This window comes from Gadus morhua, chromosome 13 (assembly GCF_902167405.1).
Source record: "Gadus morhua chromosome 13, gadMor3.0, whole genome shotgun sequence".
Lineage (NCBI taxonomy): Eukaryota > Metazoa > Chordata > Actinopteri > Gadiformes > Gadidae > Gadus > Gadus morhua.
The window spans coordinates 24,782,898-24,804,792 of record NC_044060.1 but is presented as its reverse complement, the minus strand read 5'-3'; the positions used below and the strand labels follow the sequence as shown (position 1 = coordinate 24,804,792).

At 47.1% G+C, this 21,895-nt stretch overlaps 1 protein-coding gene across 5 annotated transcripts in view; it reads right to left on the bottom strand.

The window, feature by feature from the left end:
* ptprga (protein tyrosine phosphatase receptor type Ga) overlaps window positions 1–21,895 on the bottom strand; it is a 302,814-nt gene that overhangs the window by 42,380 nt on the left and 238,539 nt on the right. For all 5 annotated transcript variants that reach the window (XM_030374883.1, XM_030374886.1, XM_030374885.1 and 2 more), the window contains exons 8-12: window positions 14,119–14,314; window positions 6,457–6,641; window positions 3,012–3,120; window positions 2,381–2,430; window positions 1,170–2,049 (exon numbers count right to left, since the gene is read on the bottom strand). In XM_030374883.1, coding sequence (XP_030230743.1) covers window positions 1,170–2,049; window positions 2,381–2,430; window positions 3,012–3,120; window positions 6,457–6,641; window positions 14,119–14,314 — 1,420 coding nt within the window. The remainder of the gene's footprint in view (window positions 1–1,169; window positions 2,050–2,380; window positions 2,431–3,011; window positions 3,121–6,456; window positions 6,642–14,118; window positions 14,315–21,895) is intronic.

The following is a 21,895-nucleotide window of genomic DNA, read 5'->3' as shown; positions in this document are numbered from 1 at the left end:
CAAACATATCAGTAGACAGACAGGTAGCTAGACAGACAAGTGGGTAGATAGACAGGTAGGTGGACAGACAAGTGGGTAGATATAAAGGCAGGTAGACAGACAAGTAGGTAGACATTGCTGTCGAAAGCTTAAGAAGATTTAAACAAATCTGACTTATGCTTTTACCAGCTCTACGTATGAGGCGTACCTGATATGACGTAGGGCTCATGAACGGAAGAGGATGAGACCACTTTCAAAGTGCCCAAGATTTGGCTTGTAGCAGGTCATATTTTGATCCCCAATTTCTGCAAGAAGGCCTAGCCCCTAGCTCCTCTTTCACGACATCCCAGGTCACAGGTAGCTTTTTGAAAAAGCTACCTGTGACCTGGATAGTGAACAGACTGAGCTAACTGAGTTAAGGTGATGTATGTAATAGCAGAGAAGCTCCGCCCCCAGAAAGGAAGGACTGCCTTCTTACCACTTCCCTTGAGTAACGAGGACCAAAAAAGGGCCTTTCATGAGCATGAAGCACAAAAAGTGATCTGGGAAAACTCTGCAAGCACTCTTCAGCACAACTTTTTCCATCGCCCACAAGCTGTGTTTTATAAACACTCCATGGTCTTGATTAGCATAGCTGAGAGAAGAGGCAGTGATCTAAACCTAAGTACACCTCAACGCAACGCGGGGCACCCTGGGGACAGAGCTGATGGGGTGTCCCGCTCCCCACCCAGGTTCCAGCACTAAGGTGCAATATGTGGATGTGCTTAATGTCTGCTGCGTGCGTGTGTCCCGTATCGACTGGTAGGCTGAATCCCCGCTCACGGCCCCCCTGACAAACCCCTTGGGCTCTGGAGTCAAACAGAGTCGCTTGCTATGCCTCCTGATCTCCTCCTCTGGACGTCTCTGCTGGGGCCCTCTGCTCTGGGCTCAACCCCATCCACTGGACCCTTCAGCCATTAGACCCTCCCACTGTCAAGGTTCATTAACACCACATTGGACCACACCGGATCTAAGCGGCATTAAGTTAACACGAAACACTCAGAGCGATGCGGTACATTAAAGGAGCCTCCAGCGGTCTGTGGGCTCCCAGTGGGTGGTCTCCGGCCTGCTGTGGGGACCAGGATTTCTCTCTCTAATGTCTAGAATAACATTGAAGTGAACGTGAAAGGGAGGAGCAGCTGGTTTCTTACCGGTGTGGATGGAGAAGGGCCAGTGGCTCCTGTTCCTGGCCGGGCCGGGGCCCCGCGTGGCCAGCGGGCGGACATCAGGGAGGGAGTAGTCCGCTGTCTCGGCCCCTGCATTGCGCTCTGGAGCAGTGGCCACGACGACCAACGTTGCGCTTGTAACCGTGGCCTGGTCCTCCACACCAACAGGGGGTGCTGTGGCGTCAGAAGAGCCCCAGGACCCCGCCGCCCGGTCTTTCTCCTTGGCCGTTGAGGCGGGCGTGGTGCCGGGCGGCTCCTTCACAGCCGCTGCTCTGCCACTGCCGCCGGCCGGCTCCTCCACACAACCCGCTCGCCGTTTCTTCTCCTTCTTTGGCATCTTCTCCCCCTCATCCTCCTCCTCGTCCTCCTCGTCCTCCTTGTCTTCCCCCTCCCCCTCGCCCCTCTCCCCCCCGCCGCCACCCTGCTCCCCGTCCTCCGCTGTGTCTCCCCTGTCTTTGGTCCGGGCCACGGCTGCCGTGCTGCTGCTTGCAGCGTGGTCCTGGCCACCTGAAGTCTCCGTGTAAGTTTGCGGCGGGCTAGCGCCGGTGCTAGCGGAGGAGGAAGTGGAGGAGGAGGCAGAGGATGCGGAGGCGTGGCCACGGGCGGTGCCGCCTGCCGGAGCTGCTGGGGCCCAGGTGGGCCACACGGAGCTGGGGAAGGAGGAGATGACCCCGCCGCTGAAGCCCAGGCCCGCCAGCAGGGTGCTGGTCACCACCGAAGCCACGGTGGCCTGGCTGCCGCTGGATGAGGGCCCGATGCCCGTCGCCATGGAGACGAAGGAGAAGGGCAGCCCCGACGAGGTCCAGGTGGAGGAGCCCGAGGAGATGGGGGCCATGTCGGCGGAGGAAGCCGGGGAGACGGTGGGCTGGGAGGGGGCCAGAGAGAGACCAAGAGAGACCCTTAGCGACCAAGAGAGACAAGAGAGACGGAGAGAGCCGGAGAGCCGGAGACAGACCAAGAGAGACGGAGAGAGACTGAGAGAGACCGTGAGGGACTGTGAGAGATAAGAAATACTATGAGAGACCAAGAGAGACCAGAGAATGTGAGGTACAGAGAGAGACCAAGGGAGACCGTGAGAGACAGAGAGAGATCAAGAGAGACAGAGAGGAACCCTTATCCAGCTGGAAAGGACATATAGGAGAAATGCTTCCACTGGGGACGGCACATGAAAGGGTGGCTCAACCCACTGGACCTACCATTCCAGTCTTCACGATCCGGGTGCCCTCGAAGATCCGGGTGGTGTTGGCTGGAGAGGAGTACAGCGGGAGACCCAGGAATACGTGGTTAGAAGCAGTCTTCAACAGTGTGACTTCTTCAAAGCCAAACACTGGCTCTCAAGAAGGCTAAACCTGTCCCTGGCTTTTGGCCCTGCTGTCTGCCTTGTGAATACTGTGAGTGCACGTGTGTTTCTATGTGTGCGCGTGTGTGCACACATAGCACACATGAAGGTGTGTATGTTTGTTTGTGTGGGTGTGTGTGAAATAGTGTGTGGCTTTGTGTGTGTCATATTGTGTGTGTTTATGTGTGTGTGTGTGTGTGTGTGTGTGTGTGTGTGTGTGTGTGTGTGTGTGTGTGTGTGTGTGTGTGTGAGTGATATGTTTTTGTTTGTATGAGATAATGTTTATGTTTGTGTGTGTGAGTGATATTGTGTATGTTTGTGTGTGAGAGATATTGTGTATGTTTGTGTGTCTGAGTGTGTGAGAGTGATATTGTGTGTGTGTGTGTGTGTGTGTGTGTGTGTGTGTGCGTGTGCGTGTGCGTGTGCGTGTGCGTGTGCGTGTGCGTGTGTGTGTGTGTGTGTGTGTGTGTGTGTGAGAGAGTGCGTACCTCTGAAGAGCATGCTTTGGCTGAAGTCGCTGCGCATGTCATTGGTGCAAACGGACTGAACCCGGAACAGGTAAAGCACATCAGGAGAGACTGGAGAGATGACTGCCTCCTGACACACACACAAGAACACACACACAAAAGAACGCACGCGCGCACACACACACACACACACACACACACACACACACACACACACACACACACACACACACACACACACACACACACATACACACACACACACACACACAGAGAGACAAACACACACACACACAGACAAACACACATTCAATCAGAAATCATTCACTTGAGCAGCCAATCTCAGTTCCCACCCAGATTGAACTCGTATCCCAGAGACTGAATACATATAAATAAAAAGATGAAATCCAAGAACACACATAAACATTCTAAAAGCACAAACTCGTATCAGAGTACTGTGATTCATCACTATTCACAATATTATATCATATTAATATAAACATTTATTCCTTGTGTTAGAGGACAGATCAATGTAAGCCGAATCAAATATTAAAGAACTATATGAATTTATATATTTTTACATGTAAATATTGGATATTGACAAAGATATTTATTAAGTTACTCTGAGTATACTTTAATCTATAAATTCTTCCTTTGTGACAATCATTCTCACTTTTTTTACGAAACTAGCAAAAGAATGAAGGAGCTTAATTCCACTAACTGAAACTGCGGAGCAGGAAACCAGAACCTGAAAGGAGCAGAGCAACGCCCTGCTTCCTGTTATGTTCCTGTGATGTTCTAGTGCAGAAACACTCATTTGTGAGCCACACGATGAACCTTTCTGGGGAGCATTTTAACAGTGGTCATGGCCAGCTCTCTCCGTTGGCGATGTGAAACGTCAACAGAAACTTTGTGGAGGGCCATTAGAGTCCGGGACCGAAGACCTGAGCCTGGTTCTCACAGGCGCCGGGAGGAGAGTCATTCTCCATCTCCATTCTCCTGGCTGAGCTCGTTTGAGCCCCACTACAGATGCTGCCTCCATCCACATTGGTCGAGGAAGTGATGAAGTGAAAGTGGGCAAAACGCCCCATGCACCAAGATTTTATAAACCAGATTTGTAGAACTAAAACAAGCTTACCCTACACCCATTACCCACTACCCTTACAGAAATATTAGTCTTCGTCAGCGTAAAATCAGAAAGTCACAAGCAAGCAATCTATCTCGCCCATTCTCTCCTTCTATATTAACCAATCAGCCATCGATTTGATTTACTGCTGCTCATCACGTCTTGCATGGGGTTCAATTATCTAAACCAATGTGTTTGGAGACATATTTTAAAGATAAGGCCTATGCAAATATTATTGTGTATAATATTTGTATTGCCAACGCCCCCGATGAATCAAAAGTGAGAGCGCAGTTCCCTGCTCACAAATATTGTCTGTCCTGCATTTTGCTTCCCAGCACCTTCCTCCGGAGAGGGAGGGAGAGAGTTATCTGTTTCCAAGTAAGCAACCACAGTCAAGGGGGCTGTGAACACGGTGAAGTGAATGACTCTACCCACGGATTCCCGGTCATCGATCCAGGCACACACCCTGAGTCAGGCCCGGACGTCATTACATGACAGGCTCCATTTAAATCACACTGGACTAATGTATCGCACAAGGAGTGAATGGAATGGACTGCTCGATCGCTGCCGATGTGCAGAATATCCGTGTTAGGGGACTGGTGGTTTAGGAACTAATGTGCTCTGTTCCTAGTACGTAAGAAATTCTTTAAGAAGCCAATGAAACCACTGTATCAGCTGGAATTTGAACAATATGATATTTAAAATGTGTTGTGGGGTGAGATTTTTAAGAAAGGGGGGGTTTATCTTATCCCCATAGTTACGACCCATGCCAACTTTCTGACACTTTTAGTACCGTTTTTGTGTTTGAGCTTGATTTTGCATATGAAATTCACACCGAAAAGTTATACTCTGAGTCTGGGAAGCCTTATCCACAGATGCGGGTGTTAAATAAATCTTTGCTCGGACGGAGCTTTACCATCCACACACATCGTGGCGTTATAATAATAACGTATATAAATGTTAAGAAAAGCCCAACTTTCTCGCGGACACCGCAGCCCACCACTGCCCAGACAGAGCTCCACACGTTCACACAAACCGCGCCGCCGCTGGGACATCTGGGTGCCTCTTAAAAGGCACTCAGACGTCACGAACAGAACGCCCCCTGCGTTCAGCAGAGTGGAACAGTCACATTGTGTTTTGGGGAAAATTGCAAAAATTTAATTTCTCTAAATTGGGAAGTAATTTCAGCTACTGTGATAAATTGGCATAGATTACGATGTTGAAGACTAATTATTATTTAAAACAAAAAAGATAAATGTTTTTGGTTCACTGGCCCTTTAAGAGAACTGAGGATGAGAAAGCTTCATCAGCATTCAAACAGAGTTGTTTAACTAACCCAAACCCTTACCCTGAACACCTTGGCCAGTCAGGTAAATAAGACAGCTCTCCATAATGTTTGGATTTGGTTGCAAAAGTTGAAAGCTGTGCAACTTCTCTCTGATTCACAGGAGATGAGGTTAGTGTTTCCCTGCCCCGGGTCTTGTGAATTGTGTCTTTTTATTCCAGAACCTCTTTGATTTGATCGTCAGTCCCACGAGAGGACTGGTTGGAATATGCGCAGGAATAAAAGCGCTGATGAAAGCAGACAAAGGAGGAAATTATAAAAAACACGAAAGAAAGAAGGAAACAGGTGGATGGCGGAAAAGGTTTGAGAGTGTGTGTCCGTGTATGAGCGTGCATGTATGTGGGAGGGAGGTTCTTCCCCTGTCCCAAGGTCATGGGAACTGTCTGGCTCCCCTGCAGCTCTCAAACATATCCATTAGTATGCTGCTGCTGGCTGGAGGTGGCGTTCCTCACCTCCTCACCTCCTCCTATCCTCCTCACCTCCTCATCCCAAGGTTTGAATATGCAATGTGAGGGGATGCTATGTAAGTGTGTAAATGCAAAATGTAACCATCACACAGTTGTTTCTTTATATTGTGTGTTTCTGTGTTGTTATCAAGTCCATGATAAGTGTGATGAGTTTTATTGGCTAAATGTTGTGTCTTCATCTAAAATACTTACTTAAATACTTTTCATACTTTTCGTTTCAAAACAAAAAGGTTGCAGAAAATACCTGTCTGTGTGTGTGCATAATGCACATGTGTGTGTGTGTGTGTGTGTGTGTGTGTGTGTGTGTGTGTGTGTGTGTGTGTGTGTGTGTGTGTGTGTGTGTGCATGCGTGCGTTTATACGTGCATGGGTGTGTATATGTGTGCTTCATGCGTGAGTTTGTCCATGTGCATGTACGTGTGTGTTTGTTGTGTGTGCATGCGTGTGTGTGTCTGCGTGCGTCATGTGTGTGCGTCCATGAGTCATGCGTGTGTGTGTGTGCGTCCTGTGTGTGTGTGTGCGGTCTCACCAGCTTGTGCCGGGCGTCGGTGAGGTGTGTCTCCTCATAGCTGTCGTCGTGGGTCGTCCAGCTGTAGGACACCAGGAAGTGCAGGATGGGGGGGTGATAGGTGGTCTCGGGCCGCGCCCAGCGCACCACCAGGGCGCTGGAGTTCAGGTGGCGTACCTTCATGTTGATGGGAGCGCTGCTGCACACTGTGGGAGAGACAGCGTTACACCACCCGTACTCTACACCACCTTCATGTTGATGGGAGCGCTGCTGCATACTGTGGGTGAGACAGCGTTACACCACCCGTACTCTACACCACCTTCATGTTGATGGGAGCGCTGCTGCACACTGTGGGAGAGACAGCGTTACACCACCCGTACTCTACACCACCTTCATGTTGATGGGAGCGCTGCTGCACACTGTGGGAGAGACAGCGTTACACCACCCGTACTCTACACCACCTTCATGTTGATGGGAGCGCTGCTGCATACTGTGGGTGAGACAGCGTTACACCACCCGTACTCTACACCACCTTCATGTTGATGGGAGCGCTGCTGCACACTGTGGGTGAGACAGCGTCACTCTACAACACCTTTACTCTACACCATTTGTTCTCAAAGTGCGGCCCGCGGGCCAATGGCGGCCCGCAGAAACATTCCTGGCGGCCCGCAATGACATGCAGGTGTAAGTTTAAATAAAAAGAAAAAAATATTTTAATTTTTTTTATTATATTATTATTATATCAATATTAATTTAAACACAAATAAATATAGATAAAGAGAAAAGTCGATTCTCTCTAGCTTCAAATTAAATCCTTTTACATTTGTTAGTTTTAATCCGACTGTATATTACTTTGAAAGGATGAACCTCAGTTTCGTGATTTAGACATCACTTGACCTCACTCCCAGAGGTCCACGGTGCAATGTTTTCTTTCACCACTGGGATGCTGACGGCGTTTCCCGCCTAATATTTTTCCTAGGGCAGCCCTCAGTCAAATTCTGGGTTCCTAAATTGGCCCTCAGCTGTCAAAACTTTGAGAACCCCTGATCTACACCAAAGAAACACACGGAGAGATTCAACCTTAAACACTCTACACTCTTAATGAGCAGGGAGGAAAAAGCGAGAGAGCGAGAAGCGAGAGAGAGAGAGAGAGAGAGAGAGAGAGAGAGAGAGAGAGAGAGAGAGAGAGAGAGAGAAAGAGAAAAAGAGAGAGATCATTGATTGAGGAAATAGAGCAGCAAGGCTTATGATGCCAATATATTCTGAACTATTGTAACAAACAGCAGAGCAGGAGGGGCGGAAAAAAGATGCAGAGACAGACAGATAGATGGAGAGCGAGATACAGAAAGAACAGACTGACAGGCAGACAGCGAGACAGACAGAGAAGGAGATTCAGAGAGAACAGACAAACAGAGAGAAGGAGAGAGAGATAGAGAGACAAAAGACAGACAGAGAGACAGACACACGGAGAGCAAGATAGAGACAAGAGACACACAGACGGAGAGACAAACAGACAGCGAGCAAGGTAGTGAGAGAACAGACAGATAGAGAGACAGACAGATGGAGAGCGGGGCAGAGTGGGAGAACAGAGGAGAAGAGCTGGCCGAGCGGAGTTGGACCTAATGGTCTATTAATATTACTGAGTGACAGAGTGAGTCACCAGCAACATTCACACGCATATATAAACACATTACAACCCATGGGGACACGCACTCAAACACTCACACACACATGAAGACATACATACACACACACACACACACACACACACACACACACAAGCACACATGAAGACACTCACACGAACACACACACGTGAAGACATACACACGCACACACACATACGTTCATGAAGACACACATACACGCAATACATACGTACACAAACCAGGGAATGCAGACACACACATGCCTAATACAGATGCACTCATTCACTAATAACAAACAAACCTTAGCCCACACATGGACACCTAGAACTAGGTGTGTATACATACATACAAGCAAAATCAATACACACGGCATTTTTTGAAAACATGAAACACAAATAAGTGATGTAAATGTATTTACATCATTTTTCCAGCAGCGTTTAATATGCCAGATGTTGAATGCTGTCCACAGCCACTAGATGTCGCTGTTCCCCCAGCTAGGCTGCTACTACGCCTTTCTGGCACAGTCCTGACTAGCCTGTGGTGTTCCTATTATGTACTGTATGGGCTTCTGCATAAAAGACTTCCTTCTCTTGACACCCAAGCTATAACACAGGCACCCAACTCATGTAGACTTCAGCCAGTAATCGGAAGATGTGTTTATGGACCGGCTATCAAATCAAGCAGAACATTTCTTTCAGCTTTTGGTTATGTTATGACCTGGTCATAATATCTGAAATACGAGAAACAGTGCGCCAAGCTAAATATTTGACTAATTTCTTTAACACCATGGAGACGAAGAGGCCCTACTGAGACGCTCTTCATCATAAAGGGGGACGTGTGTGAGTGGTGAGACTGTGGGGAAGGCATGGAGGACGTGGAAATAGCTTGACTAAGAATAGAGTGCATGTGCGTGCTGGAACCGAATACATTAGCTCGCTATACATAAAGAGCTGAGATAAACTTCTCTCTAGTCGGCAGGGAAGTGTAGGATTCAGCTCAACGTTACTAATCAGTCACATAAACACACGCACACAGCCACCCCAAAACAGACACACCACCCCCAACACACACACGGCCCTCCCAACACACACACGTACACGAGTGGAAGTACATAGAAGAGCACAGAGGAGACGCTAGTGTACGGAGATGAGGATTGTGTTCTGCAAATGAACTGTTGCTGCGGCTATATGCTGATTAAGCTGGGCTCCACTTATTACTGGAACTACACCTGCATATGTGTGTGTGTGTGTGTGTCTGTGTGTGTGTGTGTGTGTGTGTGTGTGCGTGTGCGTGTGCGTGTGCGTGTGTGTGTGTGTGTGCGTGTGTACTTGTGTGCGTGCGTGGCACCAAATCCTTAAAGCCTAGGGATTTATATTTCTAAGATGGCCGTTCTAGATATTGCTCGAGATACAAAATATTATATTTTATGAAACGGTTCTGTCCTGGATGCTTAAATACAATTTGCTTTCCCAACAAAACCATATCTCTTTACCACGCAAAACAAACAATATCTCTTTACGATGCCAAACAAACCATATCTCTACCAAACCAAACAAACCATATCTCTTTACGACACCAAATAAACCATATCTCTTTACAATACCAAACCCACCATGTCTCTTTACGACACTAAGCAAACAATATCCCTCAACCACACCAAATAAACAATATCTCTTTACCACACCAAACAAACTATATCGCTTTACCACGCCAAAAAAAACTATACATAATGGCAATAAAAGTAAGTCTCTCTGTGTCTGTGTGTGTGAGAGAATGAGAGAACAAGTATGTATGTGTCTCTGTTTGTGACCATGTATGAGCGAGAGAGAGAGACAAAGAAAGTGTGCACACACACACTCACAACCACACACACACACGCACACACAACCACACACGCACGCACGCGCACACACACACACACACACACACACACACACACACACACACACACACACACACACACACACACACACACACACACACACACACACACACACACACACACACACACACACACAAACATAAAAACACTCAGAGCCAGCCGCCCCCCCTACACCAGGGACAGGAGGAGCTGCGGTGACTGCGGAGGCTCATCACACTGGCCTGAACACTTGGGAAACGTGTGACACAGGTGGAGGACAGGTGGGAACAGCTTCTCACATCTATGTCTCCTCCAGTCCCTCCTCTTCCCAGTCTCTCCTCCTCTATCTCTCCTCCAGTCCCTCCTCTTCCCAGTCTCTCCTCCTCTATCTCTCCTCCAGTCCCTCCTCTACCCAGTCTCTCCTCCTCTATCTCTCCTCCAGTCCCTCCTCTTCCCAGTCTCTCCTCCTCTATCTCTCCTCCAGTCCCTCCTCTTCCCAGTCTCTCCTCCTCTATCTCTCCTCCAGTCCCTCCTCTTCCCAGTCTCTCCTCCCAGTCTCTCCTCCAGTCCCTCCTCTTCCCAGTCTCTCCTCCTCTATCTCTCCTCCAGTCCCTCCTCTTCCCAGTCTCTCCTCCTCTATCTCTCCTCCAGTCCCTCCTCTTCCCAGTCTCTCCTCCTCTATCTCTCCTCCAGTCCCTCCTCTTCCCAGTCTCTCCTCCTCTATCTCTCCTCCAGTCCCTCCTCTTCCCAGTCTCTCCTCCTATATCTCTCCTCCAGTCCCTCCTCTTCACAGTCTCTCCTCCTCTATCTCTCCTCCAGTCCCTCCTCTTCCCAGTCTCTCCTCCTCTATCTCTCCTCCAGTCCCTCCTCTTCCCAGTCTCTCCTCCTCTATCTCTCCTGCAGTCTCTCCTCCTCCAAGTCTCTCCTCCTCTATCTCTCCTCCAGTCTCTCGTCCTCCAAGTCTCTCCTCCTCTCCCTCTCCTCCCAGTCCCTTCTCCGCCCAGTCTCTCCTCCTAGTCCCTCCCCCTTGAGCTCCCCTCTGAGCTGGTGGAACTCTGAGAGGCAGAATGCCTCTTCTGATCTGAGGTCAGTGTGAGGAGCCGCCTGCTTCAGTGCAGCGTGGCTGGGCCTCAGGTCAAGGGTGCAGAGACACATCTCTGTGGAGGATTAAGGCACCGCCATGAGGATGGAAATTATGTCAATCAGAACGAGTCGAACTACACTCGTTACTGGTGGAGGGATGGATTTGGAGAGGAAAAGGGAGCAGGCACATGGGAAGAGAGAAAATGAAATGAATGCATATTTTATTATACATCTATATTCCTAATGTTTCTATATCATGTCTCTATGTCAGAAGGAGATTTATATAAACTGTATATATATACTGTATATATATATTTATTTATTACCCGGGTCTTCTCAATGGCGTGGAACGCTCCGTTCACTTGCATGGGCCCTTCACAACTTCAGGCGGTAAATTATATTTGATAATTCACCGTTGCTAAGTATAAATGACCACTGTCAAGGAAAGCTGATTTTTGCTGTTTTTCGTATCACTCCACAATTAGTCCGGTAAATTTCTCTGCTGATCAACACTACGAATGCTGGTAACAAATAAATTGTAAAAGACACACCGTGTGAAGTTATGTTTTCGTTTTGGCAAGTAGCCTTGTAATAAGCGGGATAATGTCTAGAACATCGCCCTGTTGGCGCTTTTTTTTGCAGATAATGACCTGCAAAATGATAATGAGGCGTTCTATACATGATCCCTTACATATTCTGCATTTCATAGGGGTTGCAAAAACAGCTTCTCAAGGACATACTGCATCACACGTGAAATGTTTCCTCTGTGCATGGGCTGTGTTTGTGTACGTAGGTGGGTGTATGTGTGTGTGTGTGTGTGTGCGCGTGCGTGCATGTGCGTGAGTGTGTGTGTGTGTGTGTGTGTGTGTGTGTGTGTGTGTGTGTGTGTGTGTGTGTGTGTGTGTGTGTGTGTGCGTGTGTGAGTGTGAGTGTGTTTTTGTGTGTGTGTCAGCTAGCATCTGTGCTGTGTCAACTGTCCTTGCAGGGCATTTCCCCGCCCCGCTCAACCCACTTCCATATGGTAGATGAGACACACACACATACACACACAAGCAAACACACACAGACACAGTCACACCAACACACACACACACACACACACACACACACACACAAACACACACACACACACACACACACACACACACACACACACACACACACACACACACACACACACACACACAGAAACCGACACACACACAGAAACCGACACACACACACTCACACCGACACACACACACACTCACACCAACACACACACCAACACACACACACTCACACCAACACACACACACTCACACCAACACACACACCAACACACACACACACACACACACACACACACACACACACACACACACACACACACACACACACACACACACAGACAAAAACAGTCACAAACCTATCCGCACAACAAGCTGTATCCACAGGCTGACCAACCGCCACACCAACACCATACAAACATAAACACAAGCATAGAGATAATCAACTCACACATACGGACCTGCACGCATGCACACATCACACAGCACACACCCACACACACACACACACACATACCCCCCCCCCTCCCACACACACACACACACACACACTACAGTAGTGTTGTGTGAGCAGTAATTAGGTGGAAGCAAGATGATGTCTGGTGTGCCACCAAACGCCTTATGCTAAGGGAGTTGTGCTCCCCTGCTCACTGGCAACATGATTTACACACACACACACACACACACACACATACACACACACACACACACACACACACACACACACACACGAACACACACACACACGAACACACACACACACACACACACACACACACACACACACACACACACACACACACACACACACACACACACACACACACACACACACACACACACACACACACACACACATCTTTTTCTATTAGCCAGGTAGTTGGGGGATACTGCGGCCCAGTGTGAAGGATATTCACCAGTGGAACCATTCAGAAGGGCCCACTCGAGTACAGATAGCCAGCTGCGTAGCCCGCTGGAGACTGACTTCGTTAGTCTGACTCACTGAGTGAGTGAGAGGTTGGTTTCAAGAAAACAGTGAAGCTACTTATTTGATGAAAACAAGTCTGATACATCGTTTCCAGGGGTAAGATCCTGGTTCCAGTCCTGACTTAAATGCACCCATATGGACTCACATCGCCCGCTATGGGTTAATAATATGCTAACTCGTCCTTCCATGTTACTTTCACATTTGGGTTAGAAGGAAACGTCAAACAACATTCAGGTTACAACCCTAGATCTGATGTAGCGAGTGGGGAGAGAATAGCAATGCAGCACCTACACTTAGAACAGGGTGGACCAGAACCAGGCCAGGAGGCCTGTATGTTGACAGGTACTGAGTCAGGCTGTATGAATTTCAAAATAAAAGTCAATTTTTCGAGTCCTTTTCCCTGGGAAGTTTCAAGGATCTTATGAAAGAAACAATGCTAGAGAAAGTCTGCTCCTCCTCCTGGATTCCCATATGTTCATTTAAAGGTTTTAATTTAAAGATAAATCTAGAAGCTAAGCTACAGTCTGATCATCTAGTGGGGTTCAGTAAGACTCAGTACACTAACGGTAATCAACTCAGATCTCGTCTTTTTGTCCACATTTATTCAACTCATTCATTCATCAATTTGAGCTTCTTTCGACATTAATTTATCCAATAAAATATCTAAATCATATTTTTTTCAGCAGAAATACAGGTTCTCTTTTTATGTTTACAGTAAACCCCGTTTTAGCTCTCGCTCTCCACCCTACGACCTCAGTAAATTATATCCTCAACTGTTTTCTCAACAGAAAGAGTTCCAAAGGACCGGGCGTTAAACCTCACGTCACACGCTCACTCACGATTAACGAAGAACCCAAGGGATCTGGGAAGGGTTTCATCCAGAAGAGGCAGACCCTTATTTTAACAGATATTCTAGCAACATCTACATCTGAATCAACCAGAACATCAACATGTCCACCACAACCCTGCGAGGGGCCGGTTGGAACTGGAATAGGTAGGGTACTACACCCTTCAAGGTGACCCAATATTTAACCCTAGAAAGTGATCCCTGACCTTTGGAGGCCTCGGTCCCGTAGGGGTCACTGCCGCCGCCGCCCGTCAGGTCGGGCAACCAGGCGTCCTTCACAGCCGACTTGAAGATGTGGCGGTGGTCAAGGCTCTGCAGGGGTCTGAAGTTGCTCCGCAGGTACTCCACCGACTTGACGTGGTCCTGCTGCTCCGTGGTGAAGATGGAGTAGAAGGCCTCCAGCTGGGGAGCTCAGAGGAAGAGGAAGATGAGGAGGAAGAGGAAGAGGAGGAGGAAGGGGAAGGAAATAAAGGACCATGTTAAAGCAGCTCATTGTAATGCAGCGATGGTCAACACTTCTCTTGACAGCACACACACACACGTTGCTATCCTACCCTTGGTTCCAAACATGCTATTACATGTTCCGTTAATTTACTCCGGCCCCCCCTACGATATGTTGGTGTGAGGGTGACCTTGCACACATCATAGCAAAACTAATTTATTTTCTGTGGAAAACACAGATAATGGGCAACCCTGCCCCAAAAATCTCTCACTCAAGCCAATTTAACACAAAAGTTCCCGGTAAATTACCGGGATAACCTTTCAGACACCGTTTGTGAGTTTCACTATTTAGCCGTGCTGCCAAGTTATGGAATATTTCCTTCTTGAGCACTTTCACACATGGCTCTGCAATTATGGAGTACATGGGCCAGGGACAGTTATAATGCAACACTTATGGATACCAGCCACCTTGAAACTATTTTGGAATTGGTTCAGTTTCCAGCCGTTCGCTGGCAAACAAAATAAGCTATATTGATATTGTTAACAAATCAACCGAACAGCATTGACCTTTTCAGATAAACCGTTTTGGGTTCAAATAAGGTTTGATTAGTGCGTTCGCCTCAGGTGAAATCCTATCACGTATGCCGTTACCTTTACGTTCCTCTCCTGGCAATTTTCCTGCTTTCACTGACAACACAGCAATACAGGCAGTGTACTGGGAGCATCATTAGGTCATAGTAGGTAAACTCCCATTCATATTCTCATGGCCCCTAGCAGGTAATGATAAGGATCATTGAAGTGAAAGAGTGCATGTCTGAAAGGGGCTAAAGAGATCAATGTCTTTAAACGTAATACTAATGTTGGACAGGACAACTAAACACATGTATATGGAGTGAAGGTGAAACAAACCCAACCCATTGAATTATATCATTTCGTGTAATGCAGACATTCCTTTGCATATAATGACGTTAGAGTTGTAAGAGCCAAGCCGGAACAATGATAATTCCCCTGGAGTAAACACATCTGTGTCTTTGAGTCACTGGATCTATTGCAGAGACTCTTATTGGGCTCACCTGCTCTTAAAATACTCATTATTCTATTTGGAAAAAATCACTTGATTACAATGATGTGTAATAAAGGAAGAATATATAGCAATCTACACAAGCCTTCCTTCTGTTTGACTTGGCATGAGATCGCCTGTGAATGAGAAAACTACCCTGTTAGATAGAGAGAGAGAGAGAGAGAGAGAGAGAGAGAGAGAGAGAGAGAGAGAGAGAGAGAGAGTGTGAATGAAAGCAAGTGAGAGATATAGAGAGTGAGGGGACATAGAAAGAGAGGGAGAGCATAAGAGGGAAATAGAAAATGAGTAACGTGTGGGGGCGTCTCGGGGGAAATATATCTTTCGGCAGCAAATTCCAGCATGCCTGTGTGTCATCCACAAAGCCGAACCAAAGTGAGCCCAGAACGGGTTTCCGTCACACGGCGCCAGCAGGGGCTCGGAGCTGGAGAACATGGACAGAAGGAGTCCTTCCATCCCTCCGCCTCCTGGACCGCCCACCAGCACCCTGCCGCCGTGGGGAGACGCTCTCTTCATGGTTCCAGGAGACAGGGGGACGAAGGATTGAGTTGGAAGAACACAGCAGTAACTGTAACAGCCCAGAACACACGGAACCGGATTAAGGTTTTTGAAGTTTGATTTCTTCTTCTTCTTACCGAGGGCTGTTTGAAGAGAGCGAAATATATATAGCCTGCTACATTCACCTTGCTGCGTTAAAACAAAGGATAGCGGATGGCTTAGATTTGCTACAAATATGAGGCAAAAGAAAGTCCTATTCTGATATTGGAGTTAAACAATCACGGATTCAATTATGTGATGTATTATACCTTGTGTCATAGAACAACTGACGACTCGACCGTCTAACAGTCTACTACTGCAGCTAATGCGCCAAATTCTGTCACTGCATGACGTGCTGGGTACTGAAGTTCGGTTCTTAACACAGTGTGGCCAGCTTCAGCTAACAATGTCCAGTTGTACAGATGTATTTCTCTCACTCAAGACATAAGTATTTGAGGGTATGAGGGTGACAGAGGAGGGTAATGGAGAACAGATCCAGAGAGCGGAATGAGGGGTACAGAGGAGTGTAATAGAGAACAGATTCCGGGTCGCCGAAGGACGGTAAGGACAACAGGGGCGACAGGGGCACAGGCCAGGAAACAGGACCGCTGAATAAACCACCACCTCCAGGATGAAGGGGTTAATTATGTTGATTTTATCGGACGGTTATCCCGCCTAAAGGACGACTTTAGAGAGAATGCAAGTCACATCTGGGCATCAATATGTTAAGCAGAATACACCCCGGAGAATACAACCCCAATCATATCTTTCTGGAACAGAATCCCGTCGGGTTTAAGATGAAGGTAAACACAGGGACTGAGCGACCGCTGAATGAAACAGGGGCCAAAAGATTGATTTTACTCATTTTATAACTCTTTAATCTTCCGCCTTAGTTTATGTTTCTGTTTGCTTGGTTATCCTATTTGACGGTATTCTGTACAGTGAAATGGGTTTTGTAGGTTTGTGTGTTTGTGTGTGTGGCTGTGTGTGTGTGTGTGTGTGTGTGTGTGTGTGTGTGTGTGTGTGTGTGTGTGTGTGTGTGTGTGTGTGTGTGTGTGTGTGTGTGTGTGTGTGTGTGTGTGTGTGTGTGCATGTATGAGGCTGTGTGTGTGTGTGTGTGTGCGTGTGTGTGTGTGTGTATGGTATTGTGGGTGTTTGTGTGTGTGTTTGTCTTTTTCTGCGTGTGTGTGTGTGTGTGTGTATGTGTGCGTGTGTGTGTTTGTTTATGTTTAGTTGAGTCTGTCTGAAAGCGCAAGTTGTATGCAGCCATAACAGATCAGTGTACAGTTTGCAATTATAACAGAGACTGTCAGGCGATTGTGGGAGTAATGAATTGTGTCAGATGCTTTTCTACAGCCTATGCAGTCCCCCCACCCTGCCAGTGTCACAGACACACGCACAAACGCACGCACACACCACACATGCACGTACATACTCACATACGCACGCACTCACGCACACACAGGTGCACGCACGCACGCATGCACACACGTACGCATGCATGCTCCCACACAAACACACACAAATTCTACCCCCATGCTCCGCACATGCACAAACACAGTGTGAATGGCAGATATTATCCACCGGCTGCTATTTAGTATCCTTCTGTGCGAGCAAGACTGTTCAAACATGGCTGGCCGGCCGGTTCAAACATGGCCGACGCTGCCAGAGTTGGCAGCCTCCCCGCTGACCTCGTGCTATCGCTCGCGTCACAGCACAGAACAGAACTGGCCCCCAACCCCTCTCCCCTAATCATCCCCCAATCTGCTAATCCCTGTCACAGTGACCTAAACCAACTCCCCAACAACACACACACACACACACACACACACACACACACACACACACACACACACACACACACACACACACACACACACACACACACACACACACACACACACACACAAAAACACAAACACCACACGTACATACAAAACACACACACACACACACACACACACACACACACACACACACACACACACACACACACACACACACACACACACACACACACACACACACACACACACACACACACACACAAAACACAGGCCTAGAGCCCTCCTTTGTGACCACAGTGATCCTAGGCCTGACGATAATACTTTTTGTGTGTAAATCAGTTCCGCTGGAGGCAGAGCCACCTTTAACTCTGGACTTGTGAGATGTAGACATGCACAGTATCAATCGCCCACGCAGACTCCCGGGCACCCACCTGCCTGCGAACACGAACACACGCCCAAACCAGGAAATGCCACACAAGAGCAGATAAGCACGCAACCGGGGAGCCCGCGTCTGTTTGGAAGGATAAGTTTAAAAGGGTATTTGAGGGGAGAGCTGGTGCATCGATCCTGTCTCAAAGCAGACCGCGAGCAACGCCTGTCAGGGCCCGACCCACTTCAAGCACTCACCCAAAACAAAGGGGGGGGGGGGGGGGGGAGAGAGAGAGAGAGAGAGAGAGAGAGAGAGAGAGAGAGAGAGAGAGAGCTGGATAAACAATACGAATCACAGTTGAGGCTAATTCTCTTCACCCTGCTTCTTTCTATTTTTCTTCCTGACGTCTCCTCAGAGAATAACGCTGCGTAGAGAGCGATCCACAGAACAACAACAACAGCCTTCTGAAGAAGCCTTCACTCGCATCCAGCAAGACTTTCTTCAGGCGTCAGCAGCCGACAGGAAGGCCGGGCGTGGCCTGGTCAGTAAGCTTCCTCTTTGTTCGCTCTAAAGCCCACACTTCACTCTGCCGCGGCTTGTTGCCTCACTCCCAACACCTCCGTAATCTGCCTTTGTTTGAGCCGTCACTACGGGCTACGCCAACATAGAACACCATTACCGAACCGTCTCTGGAGCGGCATCATAAACGCCTGGCACAGCGTCCTAGCTTCCTGTGGGGGCCATGGAGCCCGCAGCAGGACCCCCCGCAAGGTTGTGAGGACCTGAAGGAGCTCAGTTGAAGTCACGGCAGTGGTGGCATTGGGGTATGAGGTCGCCCCATACACGGAATAGTAAACAAAGCCTAAGTTCCTTAAGAAAAACAACAATGTGGATTTTCCATCACACTTTTCCATCACACAACCCGTTTTAAATTAGATTACAAATACAGGGACTGTTGCATGGATTTATTATAAAGATAAAGTGTTTGCAGCACTCGAGTTGAGGGGGGATGAGGGGGGATGTCATCCCCCTTTGGATTTAAAATGATCAAAATCATCCCCCTTCTGAAACAGCCATCCCCCCTTCCAATCCCCTGTTATTTTATCAATTGATGTGGAAATATTACCGCTCCTCTGCCGAATGCATTTTTGAAAAAAAAAGAATACGTCTTTAAAATCCTTAAATGTGATGCATGCCTCCGAACCGTGTGATGCGTCTGATCAGCTGCGTTATCAGCTGCGTCCGTCCGTCTCCGTCCCGTCCCCCCCGTTGACAATGGAGTCCCCCCCCCACCACAGTAATAATGTCCTGGCTTCGCCCCTGTCTGTCCCTAAAAGTTCAAATCCACCATCCCCCCTGGCTTTTTTTTACAACTCGACCAATGAGTGTTTGAGGTATATTTTCAACAAGCCTTTCGCACCAATGGAATATGAATGTCATCATACATTTCAGTAACAACCGCCTGGCGTTTGACTGTTAAAGGTTTTTCAAAATGTAAAGAAAATTATTATAGGCTCATAAATCCAATGCAGCAGTCACAAAAGGAGTGGAATACCAGGATCTAGTACTTGTACTAATCTAGAACCGTCTATAGCAGGGGTTTTCAAAGTGTGAGAGAGTGAGCCCCCCCTCAGAGAAAAAATATCAGCTGAGCCCCCCCCCCCCCCCCAAAAAAGTTCTAAATACCTGTGTTTTGAAAGCTATTTTAATTATTTTATACGTTTTAAACATCTCTGATCATAATTTTAAAACATTTGATTTTTTTTTTTTTTTTTCATTTTGCTAAAGTTAGCCAGCAATATTATTTTCTAGGGCTGTCCCCGACTCTTAATATTCTGAGTAGAATCAGATCTGCCTTTTCAGTCCGGAGATTCGACTATTCGGCGGGGTTTGTTTACCGGCGTTGCTATGGTGACCTAAATTATTATAAGCAACTGAAAACGATTCCGGTTTGAAACTAAAACTGTGATTCTGAAAAAAGTATAAATGCTATCAAAATTCCGTTTTGATAGTGAAGATACAAGTGTGTAGATTTGTTAAATGGTTTGAACGATTGTAAATGGTTGAAATTTGATTTATTTCTTATGTTACTTCTACAGTTGAAGTACGACTGATGATTTGAATCATCGACTTTCAGGGTTTTTTCCGGGTTTATTTTTTTCTCACGTCGCGCCCCCCCTGAAGAACTCTGGCGCCCCCCAGGGCGCCAGAGTTCTAACTTCTAACTGGACAAATTTAACTTCAGGTGACAATCCATCAGATATCATGGAAATACCAGGCATGCAGCCTGCAGATACACCAGCATGGCTTAGTGATGTTACTGATGTACCCCCCCCCCACACACACACACACACACACACACACCATCCCTCGTCCACCAGGGGACAATTAACTTGCAGGAGCAGCATCCCGTTTTGAAATAGTCAACGGAAAACAAATAACATAGAAAATAATCTCATCAAACAGAACAAATAAAATCTAATTAAAACATGGAATAAAATACTAGAAAAATGTGAAAAGGTATGGGAAGAATAAAAGTTGTGAAGATGAAGAACGTGTGTAAAGTGTGTAAACAACTCTAATGGCATACAGCGTTGTTGTTAGGTCCCCCATCCCCATCCTTTTAGTCATGATACAGGGAGACACAAACAGAGTCTCTCCTTCTCGAGGAACTCAAAAACCCTCCCCTGTGCCCCGTGGCCTGTGTTGTTCTTAAAGGAGGAGAGGAAGAAAAGACTTTTACGTATTTCCCCTGCCAGACAGCGAGGAAAGGGGCAAGAGGGAAGGACGCCGGGGCTTAGGAAGCCACCACTCATAAGCTCCTTGGATCCTACAGTTAGTGTGGATAAAGTGGATAGATCAAACGTTGATCCAAAAATAATTCATCGCCTCCGAAAAATAATGAGCATTTATAAATGTATAATGAGAAAACATAATTGTGAGCCACCGCGATCTCTCGCTTTGTGAATGCAGAGAGAAACGGGAGTTATTCCATGCAAACCTCATCTATCATTGCACGTTACCATTGCTATGATTTATCCACGAATATCGTTATAAAAAGATAAATCTGTAGATAGATTACAGATATGAAGCTCAAACTCTTTTTTGTGAGGTAAAAAGAGTAAGTGAGGAGAAGCTTCCTTTAGTGCGTAGACTTCTGAGGGCATTCTCCATCCTGTGCATTGTGTCAATCAGAGAGATGGGACAGGCCTTAATGCTCTGGTCCTTGCCTCTCTCTCTCTCTCTCTCTCTCTCTCTCTCTCTCTCTCTCTCTCTCTCTCTCTCTCTCTCTCTCTCTCTCTCTCTCTCTCTCTCTCTCTCTCTCTCTCTCTCTCTCTCTCTCTCTCTCTCTCTCTCTCTCTCTCTCTCTCTCTCTCTCTCTCTCTAGTCTTTGCGTCCCTCATCAGAATTACATTTTGACTAGTAACAAGTAATTCTTACTAGTATGGAGTCATTCTTACTAGTATGGATTACATTTGGGTGCCACAAGCAGCGCTCAACTGTCGTTATTCTTGGGCTTTATTATTATTATAATTTTCTTTATTTTTCCCTACAAACTTTTGGAACCACAATTCTTCCACAATCTTTCGCCTAAAGACTAAGAATTAAATACATAATCATAAATTCTCATTCCTACTAGTGAGAATGAATAATTAGATTTGAGATATTCAATATTCGATTTTTATATATTTATATTTGTATATATTTGTTGCACTCTTGAATAAAAACGAGTAATTGAACTTGGTTCAGAAATGTAAAGGGAACAGGTT